Below are 23,313 nucleotides of genomic sequence, written 5' to 3' on the forward strand. Positions count from 1 at the left end.
AAAAATATTCAAATGGTTACATATGAAATGTTGTCCTGCGTCTTTCTGTCTCAGATAGCAGCTACCCCTCCCCAAATCCTTCACCCCCTCATCCCCCCAAACTATTTCTGTGCCAAAATGAAGAGGAGGCCCCAGGCTGTGGGGGTCTCCTTGTCTTGGGGAGCTGTATAGCAAGCTTTTATAATATGTTTTTCTGTCTCCTACATAAAAGAATGTACTTAACCCAGTGCCTGACATACAGTAGACATTTAATAAATTATGATCATTAAAATTCCTTTACAGAGATATCCTCATTAGGTTCTGCTTAGGATTCCTTTACACTGTCCCATATAGTACATAGCAGGATCTCCATGATTATAGATGATAAGACGTTTTCTCAAAAAGCCATAGAAAGAAAGAAATTAGTCACATTGGAAAAGGCAGAAACCAGAAAATTGACCTCGTTCTTCCCCTCACCCTGGTCCCCCAGGATGTCCCTGAACTTCTCCATAGCTTAGGGGCAGAGATAAAACATCTGAAAGAACTGCTGGCCATTCCCCACAGGAAGCAGCTCTTTAGCCATGAAAAGGATGCTCAGAGAACAACTGATGTCTGTCCTTTGAGGCCTCTGGGCCTCTCTTCCCCAGACACTGAGAACCACCTTCCGGCAGCCAGAATACAGAAACGAGATCCAAGTCTTTACCATCTGGGACTGAGACCCTTGAAGGAAAGATGCCAAGATGCATGGACAGTTGAGAGATTATTCGTGGCAATGGTAGGTGTTTCTGTGACTTGCCCTTGACCTCTTAGCAGCTGTCCTGCCTCTCTTGGTTCCTATCTATTTTCCAAGCCCAGTTTCTAAAGATTTTCTGCTGATTCTGTGAATACCCCAATGGTCTCCCTATAGATTTCTTTTTTGCTTCGGTTGGTCCACAAGTTTCTGTTACTTGCACCCAATGACTCTCACTCACTCCACATCTTCTCTGCAAGCCTAGTCTAAGAATCCCCTTTCAGTAGCAGGTAAAAGCCAGGCCTGTCATCCAGGGAGCCCTCTTAAGAGTCACCAACATGTTGGACTCAGCTTTTTTACTCCTCTTTTTCAGCCCCCACCTTCCCATTAACGCTTCCAGGCCTCACTGGGCATACTGTCAGCCTTCTAATCAGGCAGTGCCCTGGGGTGGACTAAGATGGCACTGTGCCCTCGAAGCCTCTTTTGCTCCCACAGGCATTAGTCATGACCACCTCCACTCTCCCAGCACCTTATCTTCACCCCCCACGTAGGACAAATCACATTCTCTCACAGCTGTTTGTTTACCCATCTGTTGACACACTTGCCTCTGTTCTCCTCAGGGCTGTGGGCCAGCAGTGAATGGTGACCTAGGAAACAGCTTATGCCTTAAGCTGACCCCAGCACCAAAATGGCCAAGAATGAAGGACAAAATGTGCTCTTCACACACTCTCCTGAGGAGGCACTGTTCTACAAAGAGGAGGCACTTCAGAAGTAGAGGGATGGCTTTCTTAGAACAAATTTTAGGAGTGTGCTTGGTAGAAGGTCTTAGATTTTTAGAGACTTTTTCTAGCAGGGGAACTATGAGGTTCGAGTCATCCGCTTGCTCTACGTCCACCTGGAAGAGTGACTCCAAGGGCCCCTCAGTGGAAACTCTCGAGACCTGGGTAGAGTGAAATCTGTTTTCCTAGAGGCAGGAAGCCTGAGTGTCCAATGTGAGTGCATCTCCATGCCACAGTCACCCCAGAATCTTATAACTGCTGGGGAGAGCCAGGGAGCCCCGTGAGGAGTGACATGATGTCACTCCTTTTCTGCTATTCCATGACACTCATATAACAGGTCTCTTCTGACAACTCAGACTCAGCACTGAGGCCAGTGTGCCAGCCGGGCTTCAGGTGAGCTTCCTTGCTTGCACGTGATCCCTCTGAGGAAAGTGTCAGAGATGGCTGAGGCTGGATCACACCTGGGCCCCTATTTCTGAGGCTGCGTGTGGCCCCTGAGGCTTCCCTGCCTGCTGCTGCAGCCTGCACTGGGCCTCATCTGCCCAGCGACAGCTGAAAGGCCTGTTCTGTGTGAAGGGCTGGATTAGTCCCAGGCTGGCCTCCCATGCCTGCAGGATCGGAGGGACCCACGAGGTCATCCAAGCCTGCACTTGGCAGAGCCACCACAAAGTTCTCCCACCCCTGGTCTGGGCAAAGAGCTATTTTCCAGAGGTGGCTTTACCAGGGAAAGCATTCCTTTTGGGCCTGCAAAGTGAGGGTAGCTCTCTTTTGCATCATGACCCGACCTCAGGGAGGGCAGACACAGGGGCTATAACACCATGAATGAAAGGACGGAGGGAGTCCTTCCCGTGGGGCACGTTATTAAATAATCTGCTGAGTGGCTGGGATCATATCACAAGAAGGATTTCAAAGGCTAGCCACCAAAGCTCCTGAGATCACAAAGGGCAGGCTCCTCACTCCCAGAAAGCAGGAGGCAGAGAATTGCTTAAGTGGGAAGCCTCTTCAGGAGACAGAATTAAAATCAAACAGACTGCTCAGCTGATTGAAACTTCTAACTCAGATGTTTCTAACCTCAAAGAATGATTCTGCAAGGACTCATGGCGGATGAGCCATCAGAGATGAGACACAGGTGAGGGGGAGGTCCTCCGCTATCCATAGCCATGGGTTCTGACGCCCTCAGACTGTGTGTGGCCTCTGAGGCTTGCACCTCTCCTGCTCCCCCCACCCCACCCCAAAACACCCTACAGCAGAGAAGCCTGGGCTAAGATGGGAGGCCTGGAACCTAGAGCCACTCTCCCTGGAGTGACCTTAAACACTCCCATTGACCCCAAGAAACCTCAGCTTCCTCAGCTCTAAAGGAGAACAATGGCTGTAACCTGAAAACTTCACTGAAGCTCCAGTGAGACAGGGCATGTGTGGTGAAATCTAAAGAGCCACACAATGAGCTATTGTTGGTGTTATTTTTGACTGTTAAGTGTGGCCAACCCTGCCTGGGAGGTGGCATGCAGAGTATGCCCAGCTGGCAGAGAATGTAGCCCACAGGGGACCTGGCTGTGGCTGTGAGTCTAGACGCAGTGCCCAAGAGCTAGGTGGCTGAATGCGTGGACGCCTTCCACAAAAGGGTCTGAGTGGGTAGCTTTGGGCACCTCCAATTTCAGGACCAGATGTTCCGCTAGCCCACCTCAAAGCTGAGAAGCAGAAGTGGGAACCAGAACATGAGACTGGGGTTGGAGTGGGCACTGCTATGGGGCTGCCTTGAGCATTTGCTGTGGGAATGCCAGCGGCTGCATTTTCTCCACCCTTGCCACCTTGCTAGGTCAAACTGAGGCCCGTGCCTTTAAAATCGTTTGACATCTTTGAGATGGGAAACAGAGTTCCCAGCAGAAGGCGGAAGGCGGCAGTGGCTAAGGAATGCTGTTCTAATGTAAAACTCTCTAGCTCTCTGGGGATTTCACTGATACTTCTACTGTCAGGCTTTGGAGTGAAATCACCTATTATGATTCTGGGAAAGGCCCCAAGATTCTCTGTGCCGATCCTTGACCCATGTGAGCACAGAGCTAGATTCCTCTCAGGCTGTGCAGACCCATCTTCCACCCTCAGCTGACTGTAGCCCCTAGATTCCCATTTGGACCCGAAACTAAGAACTCAGGTCTGGGAGGGCTGCACAGTGGGGATTTGCCCTGAAGCCTCTCCTTGCCCGGCCCCTCCCGGATGTGCCCAGACAAACACTCAACGTGGCTGGATGGCAAAGCCTGGACTAGCTTACAGGTTTCCACTCGGGCTGTTCTTTCCACCACACCAGTTGCCTCCCTCCCCTGGACCAGACCATCAGAGGTTTGTGCCCATTTTGCATGTTTACTCCAGCTCTTTCTTATGGCCAGTCAGCTCCCTGACGGGAAGGACCCTTCTTCCCACCGTGGGGTCTCTCATTCCAGCCTGAAGATGCTCCAGCTACTCCCCTCCTGGGCCTGGCCCCACCATTGGGCGAGTCCTATTCAAATGTAGGCTCTGGAGTCAAGGAGAGCAGGGTTGGATCCTGGTCTGTTGTTTAGTAGCTGTGCCACCTAGGGCAAGTTACTAAACGTTTATCAGCCTCAGTTTCTTCGTCTGTAAAATGGGAATTGTAATCGTATACATCTCTGGGTAAAAAAATTAAATGAGCCAGTCTAAATATAACAGCCTAACACAAGAGCTCTCAAACTGTGGTCCAGAGAGAGGCTTTAGAGAGTGCCCCGCCCCCGCCCTGCCCAAACCCTGCCAGGACTGTGAGGTTAAAACTATTTTCATAAAAATACTAAGATGTTATTTGCCTTTTCGCTCCCATTTTCTCATGAGGGTACAGGAGAATTTTCCAAAGGGCTACTGGCTGTGACAGCTAGTGGTATATGTTCTGGGTATTCTTAAGTTTTTCTCAGTTTTAATTTATAAAATGGTAAATGTCACTAGATAGAACCCACATAAGCAAAAGCTCTCTGGGGTCGTCATTAATTTTAAGAGGGTCCCCAACTTTGTGCTTTCCCAGCGGACAATATAGAGCCTGGCAGATATTCCCAAATGGACGGGGCTGGAAGGGACCTGGAGATTGCCTGGTTTTTAAGCCTTTTTAAAGCAGCAGAACCCTTTCCAAATGGAATTATACATGGAATCCCAATACTAAAAAAGCAGATAAAAAGAGCTCTGTTGAAGCAGGTATGGGGGTTCTGACCTGTAGCTTCTCCTTTACACATTCCTGCCCAGGAAGCCCCTGAAAACCTTGGACTACAAGAAAATTCAGTGTGAAAACTACCAATCTAGGCCCAATCCACCTCAGTCTCCTTGCAGCTGGGAAGGCTGAGACTCAGAGAGGGAAAGTGAGTTACTCACCGATGCCTACAAGGGTATCAGAGCCAGGATTATCAAGATAGGTCCCCTGACTCCAAGTCCACGCTCTTTCAAGTACCCTCAGCTTCCCAGCTACATGGCAAGTGTTCTGTAAATATTTGTTAAATGAATATGCAAACTTTCCTGGCAAGGCTTCCACGATTCTCCCTATCCTGACCAAACTCCTTCACCCTGAAAACCTTACTGATTCCTGGATTGGTTCTAAACACATGGCCTGTACTCCAGCCATATTGATTTCAGCTGTCTCTAGTATCACTGCCGCCCTGTTTATCAGGCCCACAGGTACCCAGTTGGGAGCTAAATTTATTAGGAAGACTACGACAGTGCTACAACATTGTTATCTTATAGGGTGTCAGTGCTGCAGGCCTCTTCTCTCTGGTCAGTTTGGTCAACCTTTACAGCCACCTCCTCTATCCAAGGCATTGCACTGACTGGGGTAACAGATGAATACAATATTAATGGCCACAAACACAACCAGTGCGGACTTACTGTTTGCAAGGCAAGGCTCTTTGCTAAGCACATACAGCTGATCCTTGGACAACACGGGTGGGAGCTGCGTGGGTCCACTTATATGCTGAATTTTTTCAATTAATATAGCCGATCCTTCGTATGCACAGTTTTACATCCCGGGATTCAACCAACGGTGGATTGAAAACTATTTTCGCATTCCCAACCGCAGATTCCCAACTGCGGATTTCCACCCACAGTTTCCCAGCCGCAGAGCGAAAGTACTGTTTTCATTCTACGGTTACTGTTTTCCACTCGCAGCTGGTTGAATTCACCGATGCAAAGGACCAACTGTAGTTAAGTTTGGGGGAGTCAAAAATTATACGCAGATGTTCGAGTGCGTGGGGATTGACACCTCCTTTGTTCGAGGGTCAACTGTAATAGCTACATTACTCAGGATTCGTTTGGTGACAAGCAACAGAAACTGAACTCAGACCAACATTAAATGTTCCCATAAGAACCTGGATATGAAATTTCATTAAAAAAAAATGTTCTCCCAGATTCACAGGGTGAGTGTGAGGCGGAGGAGGATTTGTGCCTTTGGACCGTGTCCAGTGATCAGGAAAACATAGTTATGAGGGGTCCCTTACAGGTGAGGACAGCTGTGTCCCTCCTGGTCACTGTGCTATGCAGGCAGCTGGAGCAGGTCCATTCCATAGAAGAGAAAACCGAGACTCAACTAGTAGAGGGCAGTGCCCGGACATCTAGACCACACACACACTTTTCTGCAGTCTCCATGGCCTCGGATGCTGACCTGACTGGCCCAGACTGGTCAAGGCTTCAATTGCTTGGGGAAGCTGGCCACAGCAGTGGTCTCTGTATCCAACCCAGCTCCTTTTCGCACTGTACAAAAGGAGTACTGGGTGAATGTAAAATGTCATATCAACCTAGAATTTGGATTTACTGAAGGCATTTGGGGTGAGGAAATAAAGGGGTGTAAGGTGGGGTCTCTCTGTCTTGGTTTTCCAATGGTGAGAAAAACGTTATGCTCGCTGACTTGGTAAGAGCACTTGTCCTGGATCAGACAAAGCCATTTCCACCCCTTAGCATATAAAGAGCTTGTCCCTCAGTTTCTTGATAAAATGGGGACAATTCAACCTATGTTGCAGAATTTTTGAGAGTAGTAAATGAGATAGTGTATGTGATCTGGTCTAGCAGTGACTGGCACAGTGGTACTGAAGAAATATTTGCTGCTTTCATCACACAGTACAAACTCCATCTGTGGGGATTTAAGAACCATCACTAAAGAAACCGTAGCCACAATTACAGACATAATTAAGAAAACCTATTATGCCAAAATCCAAATTTGCAAACCAAATAAAGGTAAATTATTCTACTTACAAAAACAAAGCAAAACAAAACAGAAAACCCAAAACAAACATACAAAAACCTGAAACACACAGAGAAATTCCCTTTAAATCAGGTTAAATCATGTAATGCTTTTACTTATCCAGTCTTTTCAGGAACATATTTACTGGATAAAGCAAAGAATTTGTGTCGACCTGAGCATCTCCAGCTCAGAATTGCCCCAGGTCTTAACCCCATGATGGGAGGAGAAATTTGCTGCTTAAATAAGAGTTAATCAAGAGCCCTTGAGATTAAAAAAAAAAAAAAAAAAAAAAAATTCTCCTTGGAAATTCTCAGCATAAATGGTCCAATGTTCACATCTTATGGCCATAAAGAAAATGCCATAAAGAGAAATGTTATGAAGAATGTAATTTGCAGTAGAAACCATCCTCACTGGAGACTCACAGCACTCTCTCTCTGTCTTTCTTAAAGTTCTTGATTAATTCTGTGGCCTTGAGCCATCTGGGTGACCTCTCTGAGCTTCAGTCTTTACATCTGTAAAGAGGGCCAGGGGCTAATCAACATGTCAGACAATAGGCTTGCATTAGGTCTTGCTCAGAAGTGCCAGCTTCCTTCCCTGTGGTGGTCACAGCAAGAGATCTGGCCACCACTACTGCTACTATTTTTGCTCTCTCAGAAAAACACTTAAAATTGATTTTGACATGAAACAGTCTTCTAAGCTGGTGCCTCGAGCATGAGTGTCACCCTTAGTGGACTGGGTTAAAGGCTTTGTTTTGACAGATATCAGGCTTAGCTGGGCACAGGTGGCAAGGAGGCCCCCAGAGGCAATGTGCCATCTGTGTGGCTGACAGTTTTCAGACCACCTGCAACAGATGTCCATGCATCTGCGAGAAGGGGGACACTCCTGGGGGAGAGTGGGTCTCAACCTTGGCTGCAGGTCAGACTCATGAAGGGAGACTTTAAAAAATTTAGATGTTTGAGAGCCATCATGGACAAAATGAATCAGAGTCCTCAGGGTGTTGTCCACATAGATCTGCCTGATTCCAGGCCATCTTCATGGAACTGAAGTTACACTTTTGTGATCCTCTGCTCAGGGTAGCCCAAACCACTTTAGGGTTCAAGCAATGGCCTCTGTGCCTTGTGCTGCATTCCTTCCACATGCCAGGACTTTTTCATTTTGTTTCAACCTCATAAACACTCTTTTGTGCTTGGCAAGGTAGTTGATGAGCAGCAGCAAGTATTTTGTGAAAGAATTTTACCAGTGAGGACACTCAGGGTCAGAGAGGTAAGGACGCTTGCCCAAGCTCACACAGCTGGAAAATGAAGGAAACAGGATTCAGAGGCAGATTTCTTGATGCCAAAGCCAGTAATGTCTAGGTTGGCAATCTACACCCGTGGGCCAGATTGAGCCTGCTGCTTATTTTTGTCCGTCTAGGGAGCCAAGAATGGTCTTGACATTTTTAAAAGGTTGTAAAAGACAAAAATAAAAACAAAGAATATGCAACAACAGATGCTATACGTGGCCTGCCAACTCTAAATTATCTCCCATCTGGCCCTTTACAGGAAAAGTTTGTCAAACCCTGGTTAAGACGGTGACATATGTCTGCTTCTGAACTCACACTGGGATGGCTGGTGAGATGACTCGGGGTCAATGTGTCCCTCCACAGCTTCATGTCAAAAACACTGTTCACAGCAGTTCTGAATCTTTAATGTGACTTAGGTCTTCAAAGTCTTTTGCAATCTTTGTTTTGCTTGCTCGGCCTGCAGATGGCACCTGTTCATTTGGATGTACTAGTGTTTGCCAGAGCATCACAGAGAGCCTTAACTTTGCAATTTATCCTGCCATGTTAGGAGCTTTCATCAAGGGCCTCTTTAACATCCAGGGGCTAGGGTCAGTGGCTAGTCCCCCTTAAATCAGAAGCCAGAACAATGACTGACCCACTCCTGTTATATTCACTTTTATTTGATCCTCATAAAAATTTTGTGAAGTTGAAGAGAGGGCACTGTTATCCTAATTAAAAACAAAACAAAACAAAACAAAATAAAACAAAATATCTTTATAGGTGATGAAACTATAGCTCAGAGAATAGAGATTTGTAGAAGCACATGAAATGGTGGGACCCCCATTTGAATCTGGTGATTCTCTAATCATAAACATCATGCTCTAGGTTCCAACAGCCTGGGGCAGCCGGGGGCAGGGGGAGGAGGGTCGTCAGCTCAGTGCCCTGGGTTTAGAAAAAGTGTCCAAAACTGAGAGTTGGGCAAAAGAATGGCGACAAGGAATATGATCTAACATTCCCATTTGAAGCTAATCTAGTTTTCTAAGAACATATTCCTTTGTTGTGACCTTCTGTTCACTAGTAATTGAGACACTGGATTACTCCAAGTAGATGGGAAATTCTGTAGGAGACTGGTGGCGATGCAAATGATTCTTGTCTTCCAGAGGTGCCATGATTTTGCCCGGAGAATAGATTATAACTCAAGTGTTATAGTTTTGTTGCCTTATCAGATAATCAATTTGTAAACAATGTAGCAATCTTTTCCCAGCATTCTCTCTTTCAGTGATGATTAATATTTTCTATTTTTTTTTAATGAATCCTGACATTCTGCTGGTTCCTTGACACATGTTCATTATATATTTGTATAAGAGTCATGTTTTTAGCTTTTTTGAAAATCATATTTCGACACTCATTATAGTAGCAAATGGAGGTCTCCAAGCTCCAATCTACCAAGCCGCAGTGATGATCACCTTGGAGTTCGAAGGCTCCTCTCTTTGGGTAGAATAATCCACCAAGGTTTTAGAAAGACTTTGGATAATCCATCTAGGTTTAGCTCTTGGCTCCACTACTGAAAAATTGACTAAATTGTATGATTTCACTCAGTCTCAGTTCTGTCGTCCCTTAAATGGAGATAATATCCCCATTTTTTTTTTTTAACATAAATAACAGTGTACAACAATAGAATACAGAGGTTGAGGGTATAATTCTGAGCCATGCTGCCTGGGTTCACATCTTGGATTTGCTGTCTTACAGCTGTGTGACTTGGGGAAAGTACTTAATTTTATTGTGCCTCAGTTTCCTCCTCCATAAAATGGAGTTAGGGGTTAGTATCTACCTTGTAGGGTTGTTGTGAGGATTAACTGGGTCAGTATAAATAACATTCTTAAAACTGTGGCTAGCATATTGTAAGCACTTAATTAATGTCAGTGTAATGAAGAAAACCCTTAAAAATTAATTAACAGAGCTCCTAGTATATAATTAATGCTCAAAATATTGGTTACTGTTAAACATCAAGGACGTCCACTATCCAGATCCATGGAATCACGGCAGGAGGCCTGTTTACTCATGAAAACAAAGAGGTGCCGAGAAGTCAAGAAATGTGCCCAAGATCACATGGCCAGAGCTAGAACTTAGGTCTCAGGAGTCCCAGGCCAGATTCTGTCCCCCGCGCAAAGCAAAGGAGCTAGACACTGAAGGTGAAGTACACCGATCTATGTTCAGCCTTCTCTTTGCCCTATTCTCCCCTCTAGCTTTCAGGGATCCCCCTCTCCAAGGAACTGTCTTTCCCTTGCTGCTACTGCTGCTTCCATTTAAACTCCACTTCTGTTGGGGGACTGGAGGAAAAAGCCAGAGACTGAGCGAAGTGCATCAAGCCAGGGATGGTATCAAGCAGTCTTAGGAGCAGGAAAAGAGGCAGAACTGTCCCACTCCCTCCAGCTACCTTCTACTCCCCGGGGTCCTCAGCTTTATGCTACTGCCTCCAGACAAAATTGTTAAGGATTTCCTTGCCAAGTGATGAACAGTAAAAACAAACCCACACCACACACATACCCTACATACCAGACATTCCCTGGATGGTTTGCTTTGTAGGTGACTGGCCACAGACGTCTGTAGCTTACCAGAGGCAGATGTCTCTCTGGTATGAGAGCAGAGATGGAGACTGGGGGTGGAGGAAGTGGGGGGAGGACCCGGGCTCCAGTTTCTCCTCCTGGAGTCTGAAAACAGGACTGAGACCTCTGCTGTTATTTGTTTGTCTGTTATCATTTTCCGCCCCCATCAAGCAAGCCATTAACCGGAATCTAGGCATCACCAACATCACACTCTAGAGGTTATTTTGAATATTTACTGGAGACCTATTATGAGTCTGGCACTACGTTAGGCCCACAGCAGAGCACTTGAGTTAACTCTTGAAAGTGGAAGAAATGGGGTTTTCTTTGGCTACATTTTCAAGATTGCTTTTATGTTGGCGTGAGGGAAAGGGGAAGCGAAATTTTGATGAGCGCCTAATAGGTAGCTGAATACTTGCAGGCCTTTTTCCACATTGCTCTTGTCCAGGGCCAGTTACAGTTGTTGGCAGCAAATCCAGCTCAGGCTGGCTTAAACATGGCAGGAATGTATTTGGTTAGGGATTGGGAAGTCTGGAAGAATTAGGTTAGACAAGCTGATCAGCAATGTCACCAAATATACAGATTCTTTGATTATCTTCACTCTGCCATCCTGGGGGTGGCTCAGCTTGTGATCAGAGAGGCTTCTTCATTCACCACACCACTGATGTATGTGGGAGAGAGAGGCTAATGCTTCCAGCAGACATTTTCTCCCCATTCTTTGGCCAGATCAGGTTGTATGCCCATTCCAGAACCAGTCGCCAGCAGCGCCTTGACGGATCACCCTTGACTTAAGGTCAACTCCCCTAAAATATTACTGCGCCTTTCTGGGGTAGGAGGAAATAGGTGTTGTGGAGTAAAATGCAATGTCCATTACATATCCCCATAGGCTTGGAAGCAAAATGATTTGGACAAAGCCATGTCTGTCTGAAGTTCAAAGGCCCTGCGTATGTTCTTTTCACTTCATTGTGCTGCCTTATGAAGCAAGAAAAGAGAAGGAAGGATTGAAGAGCTGAATTTCAGGTGTGCTTTTGAGACAATGGAGCTGTGTAAGGAAGCTTTGGATTTATTAAAGACCCTTCACCCCCACCCCAGCATTTCCCTTTTCTTTCAGGTGACATTCCACTGGGATTTGGACCATGGGCACCATTTACAGGGACCAGCTCACAGCCTCTGAGGTCCTTTCAACATCTCATCGACAATCTTCCTTCTGGCTAGAAAGCGTCTTCTGGATTTTGCTGAACAATGGAGAGTGTTACCAGGAGGTCTCAGGATATTTAGGATTAAGTTGTGTTTCCTTGCAACTGTCTTAGAAAGTGGACACTAGGAAAGCAATTTTCAGAGAAACCATTTTAGCAAGAGTATTGCTGTGTGGCATGGTGGGGCCACGTGAAGGGGTAGGGAAGGAAAGGAGCAGCTGTGGTGTGTGGTGACTGGAACAAACTTTTTTTCTTTTTCTTTTTTTTTCTTTTTCTTTCTTTTTTTTTTTTTGCCTATTCAAGTTCAAATCAGCCAGCGTCCAAAACAGCTGATCCCCAGGTCATAAATACTGTGTGTAAACTGCATGGTCTAAAGTGTATCATCCAGGCAATCAATCGTTATGAGATCCCTCATATGTCCACAGCTCGGTTTTAGGTTCTTGTGAAGCTACATGTGACGAGATGTGATCCCTGCCTGTGACTAGAGGAGGTTGCTGCACAGACGAAATATTACCTAGTAATACAAGACAGAGTGTGCTACGTATCCTCGGGTGGGGGCAGGGGAGACAGACAAAAATTCCAACAGGATTTTAGAATAGAGTTTCCCAAGGTACGATCCTTAGAACACTTATTTCTCACAATATACTGGAGAAAAAAAAAGTGCTCTGAGGCCAAAAAAATTGGAGCAGCACCATATACTATATGCTCCTTTTGGAAATAGCCAACATATCTGAGTAGCTATACATAGAGATGTCTTAAGAAATAAACTTGTTTAACTTTAATACTGCTATTCTTTAATTTATTTGTCAATAAAATGCCCCCTTTTCCCTCCAGGAAAAAAGGAAAGTTCTATTATTAGTGTCCCATGGAACCACACTGCCCCCTGGGGTCAAAATAAGCCAGGCTGCCTAACAATGAGGACAGCAAACTTGGGTGCAAGGGTCTTAGTCTCTGTAACCCAGGAACAGCCCATGACTGGCAGAGCTGCTGGATCAGGATCCAGCTACTCAGCAAACATGGCTCCCTCCAGGATGCAACCCAGATACTGGGGCTCTCAGGTTGCTTCACGGTACCCAACCAAAACGCCCCATCCATCAGGTGAGAGCTCAGGCATGAAGAATGTGACCCTGAGGCAGAGTAGCAGCCAGCCTGAAGGGTTTGCTGCATCTTTCTACTTCCCTGTCCCCCACTTCCTTTTAGATGATTCCACAAAGAGCCTCTTTGTGGCTTTCTCTCTCTAACCCCTTCCTTCTTGCCTGCATGCCTAGACCCCAAATGTTCTCCCTGCTCATCCACTAACCCCAGCCTAACTGCTTCCCATTCTCAGAGGGCCGGCCCTAGCCTGCTTACTCCCCAAGAAACCAGCCCGAGTCGCTGCTCCCTCTCAGACACCCCGTACCCTCCCAGGCTTTAGTCCAATAGTGGGCAACGTGTACTGTTCTCACTTCCTTTGTAGGAGACTGCCTTCTTCCAGAAGTTCTAAGATCTTTGAAGGGAAGGACTTTGCCTTTAATTCTCTTTTCATCTTCCCTCATACCCACCATCCAGTTTGCCTCTCCCTTCCTGCCTCCCATCCCCCTATCCCCTTCCCCCAAGGTCTCTGCACCAACAGGGTGCTGGGAGCACAGGACTGAGGGCCTGGCTGAGCCCCTTCTCACTCTGGGCCACAACTAGAACATGGCCAACCTCTAGTGAACCCAGAGAGCATTTTTTAACATTCAGTTCTGCGATTAATTGAATCAAACTTCTTTTACTAAAAATGAGCCATAGAGAAGGTAGAGGGAGGGGAAGGGAAGGGAAGGGAAGGGTCCTAGCTGACAGGAAGCTCCTAACATGGCCTCAAGTGCTAGAGCCTGTTACTGCCCCTCCCAGGGGCCAAGGCATTTCTGCCCCAGGCAGACAGGGCTTCCAAGACTGCTGCAATCATGGTGGAGAATGCTCAAATAAAAACACACATGGTTGAATTTCTCTGAACCATTAGAGTTACTCTTGAGCACTGGTATTTTAGACTCAGGGTAGAATTGTGGTCTGGAAGGAAAAGACCCTAAACAAGGATTTTGGAGACACCAAGTGAGAATAAAGGCAAGCCAGACTCTTGGTAACCCGCCTGTCAAGACACCACCCCCTCACTTTATACATGAAGATACGCCATCCTCTTCTGCAGCGCCCCGCCCCCCTGCCCCATTTTCCTTGTCCTCAATTGCCCAGCAGCCCAGGCTTTGCCACATGCACATGTGGTTCCCTCTGCTCCGAAGTCACTCTCCTTCCTCTGCCTGCCCAAATTGTCTAATTTGCCAGGCTCAGACAGGTTCTCCATAGAATGTTGGTTAAAAACATGAGCTTTGAAAATAATCTGGCATTTGAGTCTCTGCTTTGCCTCTTACTGCTGCGTGATCTTAATACAGTGATTGGGAGATCCCAGCTCTGTTTGCTGTGTGGCCTTGGGCAATTTACCTAACCACTCTGTGCCTCAGCCCTGTCATCTATAAAATGAAGATAAGAAGAATGCTTATGTATTATGCTTTACACATTATCGTGGGGATTAAATGGGAGTAATAAAGGTCTGTGCCTGGCACATCGTAGGGGTATACTGTTAGCTACCTAGAGATGAAGTGTCTGCTATCCCGTGAATAAAGCCTGCCCTGACTCCAGGCACAGTCTCCCCTGCTGCGGTGTCTCCCCCTGGGGAGGCCCTGTGGTTCCACTCAAGTGCTTGCTCCTTGCTTTGGACTTCCCTTGCACAACAGCCGGGGACCTAACTCACTCGTGAGTTGCTAACCTTTGTTAGCACATCTCCATACTTCGATAGTTGAGATCTCCTAGGACAGAGTATTTCTTCAAGTGGACTTGCAGATTGATTCATCTGGTAACATTTCCAAGTGCCCTGGCCTGCCACAAGGCCCCTTGCAGTATGTTCCTGGCTGCCTTCCTCTCCATGCCATGTGCCCCAAGCCAGAAACCCCACCCTCCTGTTGCCCTAAGCAATCCGGCCCTACACAGATCCAGGCCTTTGCATATACAGCCACACTGCTTGGAATGCCAGGCCCCACCTCTTCTCTGCCGGGAAAACTGTTCATTAGGAGTCAGGCCAAATGCCCTCTTCTGAAAAGCCTTTCCCAACTCCAGGGCTCTGCCCTCTTCTCTGCCCTGGCTCAAGTTTGTTCTCCCTGGACTGTGATCTTCTCCAGGAACAAGGTAGGGACCCCAGTGTCCTTCACAAAGTAGGCAATGGAATCCTTGGTAAGGTCTTTGACCATGGATCAGCCTGGTTGAGCTGCACAGAGGATCCAAACTCCTGTAGACAGCTTCCAATACCACACCCACCACTCGGGTGCCCTGCTGAGTCTAGGTTTGGCCCCTCTGTAAAATGACCATAACACCTTCCCCACAGATACTGAGGGCTGAGGGAGCTGTGTGTCCAGCCCTGGCACACCCAGAAGACCCTAGAAATGTTAGCTCCCCTCCCTCCTTCCTGGACTGCACCTCAGGCTTCCCATCTTTGTGTTGGTGGCAATCCCATCCCTGATCTAGTTAAGACAAAGAGAAAAACATTACAAAAAGGCGCAGAGAGACCAAAACCCCACATTACAAGAAAAAAAAAAACCCTTAGTTGTTAGATATACCATGACACATGATTCTCTCTTGCTAATGTGATTCTTTGACATCACTCTTTTGCAGATTAGAAACATCTCTCATTTCTCTGAGTCTGATTTCTTCCAAAGAAGGGCTCTGGCAATCAACCAGCATGCCTCCCTGCAGGAAGGAGTGCTGTGGTCTTGGAGGCTACTTTTCTGGTTCCGCTGTCAGAGGCAAAGCTCACCTTTCTGGGTCAGGCTCACATCCTTTGGAGAGGAAAGGATGAACTCTGTATTGAGCTGTGCAACCTTCCAATAGGCAATACAAACAGTCCGTGGACTCTGAGCTACGGACTGTTTGTATTGCCTATTGGAAGATGGGAGATGGCTTCTTTAAGAGGACAATCTTTGCATCTTCCCTCTTATGGTCTATTTCTTCTTTGAATTTCCTCCAGAGTTAGCCAAGCTGTATGGAATTCAGTGGTACCCCTTGGCTCTGCCCCCCCCCCCTCTCTCTCTCTCTCTCTCTCTCACACACACACACACACACACACACACACACACTCACCTACACCCTCCTCTTCTAACACATGTCTGGTAACTATGGCGCTAGTACTCTAAGTAAAATTTCTCTCGCATGATAAAGACACATTTTCTTGTCTCTCTTCCACCTCTCTCCCATTCCCATGAGACTTTCACACAGGTTCATTCCTTTAAAAGTTTATTTCTGGTGAATAAAAAAAAAAATAATTTATGTGACCAGATCAATAGAGTAAAGACATGACACACAGCAGAGTTTAACTTTCCTGTTTGCTTCTGGAGTTTGCAGCTTGGCGAGAAGGCGGCTGAGTGATACCCAGCTTCCTGGAGCCAGGAGATGCCGATGGGCTGACTCACATGTGGGTGCTTATTGGAGGGCTGGGAGGTGGGCTCACAGAAAGGCCAAATCCAAACCTCTTTTACAGAAATGTCTCTTTATCGTGTTGGCTTTTTAATCAGTTGACATAGCTATCATATGCCTGATACTAATAACCATAAATATAACGTACCCAGATGCTCAGAAAGACATCTCAGGGACTTTTAAACATGGTACTTGGGGACTCTGGGGGAAGACACCTTCCCCTCAGAGGCCACCTCCTGAGGCTGGCACTTGGAGGAGACTGTAGGAAGGTAAGACCTGAGCCCTTAGCACAGCTGTCAGGGTCTTTAGGTTTCTGAACTCCACTGCGTCCTAGCCTGAAGCGAACATTTCCTCCCAATTCCTTGGGTTCCCATAAGGCTCTCAAAGGAGGCCATTGCCTTGGTCAGCAGAAGGAACACTTTCTCCAGGAGTCTGAGAGCTGAACATTCTGATATTCTACGGGGGTCTTACGGGCAGATTCCCCAGAGGGCCTGCCAGAGCCCAGAACCTCAGAGCTGGGGGAGATTTGAGGGTCCACTGCCAAGGAGGAAACAGGCACATCAGCGGGGGCCCTTGACTCTCCTAAGTGTAGAGACCACAGCTTGCTCACCACCATCACCCTGCTGCCTAATTCTCGTGTGAGGCTTTGGCCTTGGGACTACTTTGGTGGTAGAGTTCACTTTCTTGGGGGTAGTGAATTTTGGTTATAATATTTTGGTAAATTAGGAATAGGCTTTGGTTGCCTATAAACTCACTGACTGATAAAAAAAAAAAAAAAAACCCCAGAGAGCAGGCAGGGAAAGCCTATGAGAAGCCCCATGTGGTCTCCCGTGATAAGGCACACGCTCTGGTGGCTCATCTGAGGCCACAGGCCACGTGGCTCCTCTGGAGGCAGCCTGGGGGCCCACGACGCCCAACCGGAGGGCTGTCCAGGACTCGAGGTACCTACTTGCACAGATCACCAGGGCTGCACCCAACTGGATACCAGCAGAGTTTAAACAAAGGCTGGTTGTTTAACTGAATGTGGCTTTAGCATCCTTTTGAAAGACAGAACCAAGCAAAACCCAAACCCCCAAATCACTGGGCAGTTCTGGAGTCCAGTTCAGGTTCCTTTTTTGACTTTCACAGACAGCCAGGTGTAAATGCAAAGATCAGCTCAAGGCTTCACAGCCCAGTGTTATCTCCCCTCATGGGACACACACCTGCTCCCCTTTCACATAGAGATGCACTTCTGTGCTCCATGCCTGGGATCATTTTATCCTTTTGTTAGATGCTCTGAAAACTCACACCCAAAATGCAACTCATACCTGTGTTATTTCCCTTTGAAGAAGAATCAGAAGACCCCTTCAGTGCCATGGGGACACCTGCCCTAGGACCTATAAATAAGCCCCAAAGCCATTTCATGAAATGAGAGAAGGCCAAGCCAGCCAAGAGGCCATTCATGTACATGTATGCAGAGTTGACCGCAAAGGGACAGATGAAAACCCAGCGCCACACGAGGCGATAACTGGGAACTAACTTCCAGAAGTTCCCAGCAGCAGAACATTCCAGACAGGAGGATACTTATATAGGTCCTACAAAAATAAACTTTGTTCCATGCCTGTTCTCTGGCCTTGCAAAGGACAGGCCTTTCCATTCAGCTTGTCTCTGGAGGTTTTTCTGTATCAAGTGCGGTAGAGATTTTACATGACTCTGAGGAAGAAACAGAGAACTCACTTCCTGCCCCTGTCTGGCTCCTGGGATGCCAGGATGGGACAGGGGACAGGTGGAAGGGGAGGAGCACCTGCATAGCCTGGAAGACAAGGGGGTTGGCAATGGAGGGGCCACCCAGAGTCCTGTGATGTGAGGGCACTGACATAGTTTGACTCTGAGCCTTTGGGTCTGATTCTTAAGTCTCATGAAGCACCTGTGCCCATCTACACAGTGTCTCAAGGGGAGAACCCCCAGTCCACGGGGCCCTCAGTTTTCATCCTGAGGTATGAGAGGGCATGACCCAGGATAGAGATGAAGAGTCGTATTGGCTATACTCAAAGAGAATGGGCCAAAAGTGTGTGAGCTCCCCGAGACACCAAGGCTCCGCCAGCTAACCGCCTCTTCAGAAGGCGCCTCCATCCCCACCTCCCTACATACTTTCTCCTCCTGCTTTTCACTGACACTATGTTTTCTCTCACTTTCTACTTGTCTGGCAAAAAAATTCTATTACGTGTAGCTCTTACAAGTCTCTCAAAATGGGAAACTCTCAAAAGTTTAATTATATTTTAAAGCATGACATGGTCTAGAGAGTCTGCTAAAGGAAATATTGGCCAAGGTCTAAAGGTGACACCTTTTGAGGACCAGAGCATCAACTGTCCCCCTGGGTGGAATTTTAAAATGATACTGTGGACGAGCTATGAGATGTGATACCACATTAATGTAGAAAAGTGAAGAATGACTGCTGCCTTCCACAGTTATTAGTTTTGAAAACCATGTACCTCCATCACCACTGTCTTCCCTCCATAAATTCTTTCAAAGATACTTGCTACCAGGCATTAGGAGCTATGCCATGAGCCACTCATCCTTCATGTACTGTCTCGGGTCAAGGCTCAGATTAAAGGTAAATTCAAGGTCTTAAAATGCCCTTCCAAGGAGAGGGCCCTGAGAAAAGAGGGGGAAATATATGAAAATCTGGAGGAGTGGCATCCAGAAGATGGACTCTGAAAAAATACCATAAATCTTCACTTATCAGATGCAATAAGGAAAATATATTGTTAAAGGTTTATATTGATTTTAGGATGCATCTAGATTTTAGGAATATTAAGACGTAGGGAAAATGTCCATCTTGGGAGGGAGGAAAGATGACAGATTTTTAAACAGATGTTCTAATCCTGGATTCCGATCACTTTAAGAGCAGAGGAGCCAATGTGGGAGTTGGAAGATACAGTCGCCAAGGAACTGCTTTATTTCAGCTGAACCCCCACCTCAAATGCCTAAAACGGGATGTTGTATTGACTGTCATCTGGGGGACATGGGTTTGTGTGTATGAATTTATGAACCGAAACAGCCTCTGCAGGGTAAGGAGCCCACACACTTTATTACAGCCCCTGCTCACCAAGCCCTGACAATCCCCCATACCTCTGCCTTTTGGATTATGGAGGAAAAAAAAATAATTGTTCAATTTTCTGGGCCACATAATACAAGACGGGACTAGATTGTACAAAGAGCTTACACACGGAGGGAAGAAGGCGTGCAAACAGGAGCAGGAATTCTTCACCCTCTGGGTGAGCCAGCACTCAGACACAGAGGGTGACTCGACCCTAGTCACCCTCCTGGAGTCCACAGTGGTTTATGTTTCCGGCGTTTACTAACCGTATTTGACTCCGACTTCCACTTTCTCCTGAGAGGAAGAAGAGTATCTTTGAATATCTATGGCATCAGTGACTTACTCAAGCCATTATTTTTTTCCTATTAAGATTTCACAAAAGGCCCAGGACCAGGCCTAGAGAAGGACCAACAAAAGCACAAGTGTCTGAGAACGACATAATACTGACTTCTCTTTTTTGGTAACAGTCCATGAAATGCGCGCCCCTCTCTCCTGAGATATGATGAGGCATGAGGGGAGGTGGCAGAGGAGCTGTGGGTGGGACACTGTACCGTGTGACATCACGATCATGCAGCTGGTGCCCGACAGGACAGAGACATGAGAATGAGCACTCAGGACTCTGGGCTGGCCCCAGGGGAAGGCGGGTAGCTTCCGGGTAAGTGCCCAGTCTCTCAGGAACACTGTCTGTCCAATTCTTGCAGAGCCATTCCCCTGGGGCTCGCCATCTTGACTCTGGCCTTAGCCTTCATCTTCCCTCAGTTCAGTGGGTAGGAATTTATACTGCTGTTGGCGGATCTGGGCCAGTTTCTTCCTTGCTTCTTCCAGTTCTCGCTCTTTCTTCAGCATTTCCTCCTGGGCAGCGATAATCTAGGAGAAAAGCAGCAAGTTGGATGGATCTAAAATGTACCAGGAAACTGCCCTCCCGCTCCATTACTTGTCTCATAAGCTCCTGCAGCCTCTGCTACAGCAATGCATTAGGAATAAATAAATATTCTCTGCTCTGGAGGCTAGCCTCTGGTCCGCAGTTTGAGTTCTGAGATCAATGACCCAGTTGATCCAAGAAAATAAGTGGACTCTGGCCTCTGATTTAACAGCAAACATCTACTGCATCCCTACTATGTACTAGGCTCTGGTGTAAGCACTTTACATGGAGTATCCCATCATCTTTGTGGCAACAGTGTGACGTATTCCCCATCGAATGTACAATTTTTCCAATGAGAAACCTGAAGCTGAAAGATGGGGCCCACTCCCTTGAAGTTCCTCAGCTAGGAGCAGGACCTGGCCCAAATATTCTTGAAACTAAAGCTGGAGTCCTTAACTACTGGATGGTTTTCATATATTTATTTCATGCTTCTAAAGAATGATCCGAGGAATATTAGTCAATAGGCATTGTGTGAAAAAGGTTGAGTTTGCGTTCAAGAAAGCCAAATAGATTTCTTTCCTGTGGGCCTTTTCAGAGCCTTTACTATGCAATGATCTCTGTGATCACAAACCTGAGCAATGCCCCCTACAAATTTTGTTTTCACTACAACATCATCATCATCAGCTTTGCCAAATGCTGCCTTCTGGGCTGCACGAACAAGATTGTCTGAGGCTCTTTTCACAGCATTTCCTGCCGCCTGGAGAGGGAACAAAACACACATAATATCATTAGAAACAGTCATTTGGATCTAGCAAGAACAGACATGAAGGTACAGTTCATGAGACTATGAATCAATTTATCATCCAATTATAACACAGACGTCCTCTCTAGTTAGTATCCATTTTCTGTCAGTCTGTCCATCTGTCTGTCCATCTATCCACTGATTCTACCAACATTGGCACCTACCTAACTTAAGCTCATTCACAGATGAATGAGATCCAGTTCTTGGCCCCTAAGGAACACACATTTTTGAGGAGAATTACAATTATGTAAATAAAATGATTATAACATTGTGATGTGTGTGTTAACAGAAGCATACTCAGGGCTGCCTCCTTGGTCCAGAAAACCACCTGTCCCTGCCCCATTCGATTTAGACATACTTGAGGACTTGGCTCGGACATTGCTTTCTTGATCCATCCTGGCCTCCCCACTTGCCCCCAGTGCTCCTGGAGTGCTTCATGTTGGCTTCTCTGCAGCCTTTACCACACATAGGGAGTAACTTGAGAGCAGAGACTGTGACGTGAATCTTTGCATCCCCAGCACCTGGCATACTGGCTGCCCAGTGTTGGTAGTCACTGAATGTTTTCTGAGGGAATGAACGGCTATGCAAGCACAACCTACTCCTGCATGAGAGGGCTGGGACCCCCATGGTAATTAAGGGCTTTACAGATATACTTTTATAGTCACGGCTGGGCTTTATGCCACATGCTCAAGGAGGTGAAGAAAAGCTTTGCAGTGTGAAGTCTAGATCTTCAGTAAGGACTGCAGCCCACACTGGCTTACTCCTAACGCTCACGAAGCATGGTCCTGAGGACTTGTCTTCTGCCACCTGAGGTTTGGGATCTTCTTCTAATGGTGGTCAAGGCTTCATTAAACCTCTCAAATTCCTTGCCTAGCACCCTCAGTGCAAAGACTTGTGCTTGAGGGTTAGACATCAGAAAGTTGAGAATTTTTCTCAAAGTTAACTAGCTTATCTGGTTGGTAAAGGGACCAGTAGGGACGATGAGGGCTTGCACAAGAAGTGAAGGGGAAGCCAATTAATCTTTGACAAGTAGTCATCATGCGTTTATTCTCAAAATAGCTTTATGAGGTCAGAAATCATTAGTTTACTTTTCTGATGTAGAAACTGAAGTAACTTGTCTAAGATCCTGTACCTAGAAAGTTATAGAGCTGGGATTTGAACATAGGTCTATCTAGCTCCAGAGAACCTCTGGGTCATTGTAAGTAACACAGATATGACATTGGAGCATCCAGTTGAAATTAGCAACAATGATAATAAGAGTGATGCTGTGTTATGTCTGTGTAAATCCTCAGGACTTACAAAAGCATGTTTACGTCTTGACCCTTATCTTGACATGTGAAGAGCCAGTGCAGATATCTGTATTCTAATTTTATAGACGGGGCAAACCAAAGCCTGAAAAGTTTTGAGTTATTTGTGTAAGATCATGTACTTAATACATGGCGGAGGCAGGACTTGAACCCAGGTATCTCTTAACTCAGGATGTTTTCCTCAGAAGTGTTCTCCAAACCCAGGAGCCACACATTTACAAGTGTGCAGCTCCCCATTCTCCCCCTGAGTTTAGCCCAGGAGTCATATGAAGGTGAGGGAGGAGGGTCAGAGAGATACTCAGGAGAACCAAACAACAGAAATGTACTTTAGGGAAGTAAAATGAGAGTTCTGCATTTTGGTGGAATTATTCAAATATTTCTGCCATTTATGAAATTATTCATGACTTATATAAACATATTTTTAGAACACCAACAGTCTGTATTACAACACATAATAAAAATGTAGAAAATTGGAAACAAAATGTCCACAGTATAGGAAAATTCTGGCATAATCAGTTGATGTAACATCATGCAATCATTAAAAGTGAGACTCATGAAGAATGGACCGAATAGCTTTGCATAGAGAAGTTATGAAGCTTTTTCTTCAAGGAAAAAGATATGTATGATAAAATGTTAAGCGAAAAAAAGCAGAATGTCTCTTGCTATGATTACAACTAGACAAAATTATTTTGTATACAGATGAAAACAGGAAGAGAAAAAATGATAACATTTGACATGTGAAGATGTTGAGGCTATGTGATTTTTTTCATCCAAACATTTCCTTCAGTGTGTTTAAAACACTTCGACAATTGAAGCGATCAGGAAAACATATGCACTGGCAAGGAGTCTATTATCAACTTCATAGGCATGTTCTCTGGGCTCTGGGAAACCTTAGCAACAGTCTCGTATGAATTCCTGAGTCCTTTCATTCCCTTCTTTAGCAAATAGTGAATGAGGGCTTCCACTGAAACAGGCACCATCTTAGGTGTGAGAGATACAAAGATAAAGATGTGGTGCCTGA

The 23,313-nt window shown here is 46.2% G+C and overlaps 1 protein-coding gene and 2 long non-coding RNA genes across 5 annotated transcripts in view; 1 reads left to right on the plus strand and 2 right to left on the minus strand.

Moving 5' to 3' along the window:
- The window catches only part of LOC111742018, a 53,840-nt gene extending 43,195 nt beyond the window's left edge, over positions 1-10,645 (minus strand). The window contains exon 1 of one of the 2 annotated variants that reach the window (XR_002781143.1): positions 10,524-10,645. This is a non-coding gene — a long non-coding RNA (uncharacterized LOC111742018). The remainder of the gene's footprint in view (positions 1-10,523) is intronic. The other variant, XR_002781142.1, reaches the window with a different exon arrangement.
- Positions 10,646-11,075: 430 nt separating this feature from the next.
- Positions 11,076-12,201, plus strand: LOC111742019. Of its 2 annotated transcripts, XR_002781145.1 has the most exons (3): positions 11,076-11,363; positions 11,457-11,590; positions 11,682-12,201. It is a non-coding gene; the product is annotated as an uncharacterized LOC111742019 (long non-coding RNA). The 2 variants fall into 2 exon arrangements; XR_002781144.1 differs by having other exon boundaries at positions 11,266-11,363; positions 11,457-12,201.
- Positions 12,202-18,465: 6,264 nt separating this feature from the next.
- The window catches only part of TLN2 (talin 2), a 340,255-nt gene continuing 335,407 nt past the window's right edge, over positions 18,466-23,313 (minus strand). The window contains exons 55-56 of the mRNA XM_023532579.1: positions 20,815-20,940; positions 18,466-20,188 (exon numbers count right to left, since the gene is read on the minus strand). Coding sequence (XP_023388347.1) covers positions 20,060-20,188; positions 20,815-20,940 — 255 coding nt within the window. The 3' untranslated portion in view covers positions 18,466-20,059. The remainder of the gene's footprint in view (positions 20,189-20,814; positions 20,941-23,313) is intronic.

The sequence above is a fragment of the Pteropus vampyrus genome, unplaced genomic scaffold (genome assembly GCF_000151845.1).
Source record: "Pteropus vampyrus isolate Shadow unplaced genomic scaffold, Pvam_2.0 Scaffold85, whole genome shotgun sequence".
Classification (NCBI taxonomy): domain Eukaryota; kingdom Metazoa; phylum Chordata; class Mammalia; order Chiroptera; family Pteropodidae; genus Pteropus; species Pteropus vampyrus.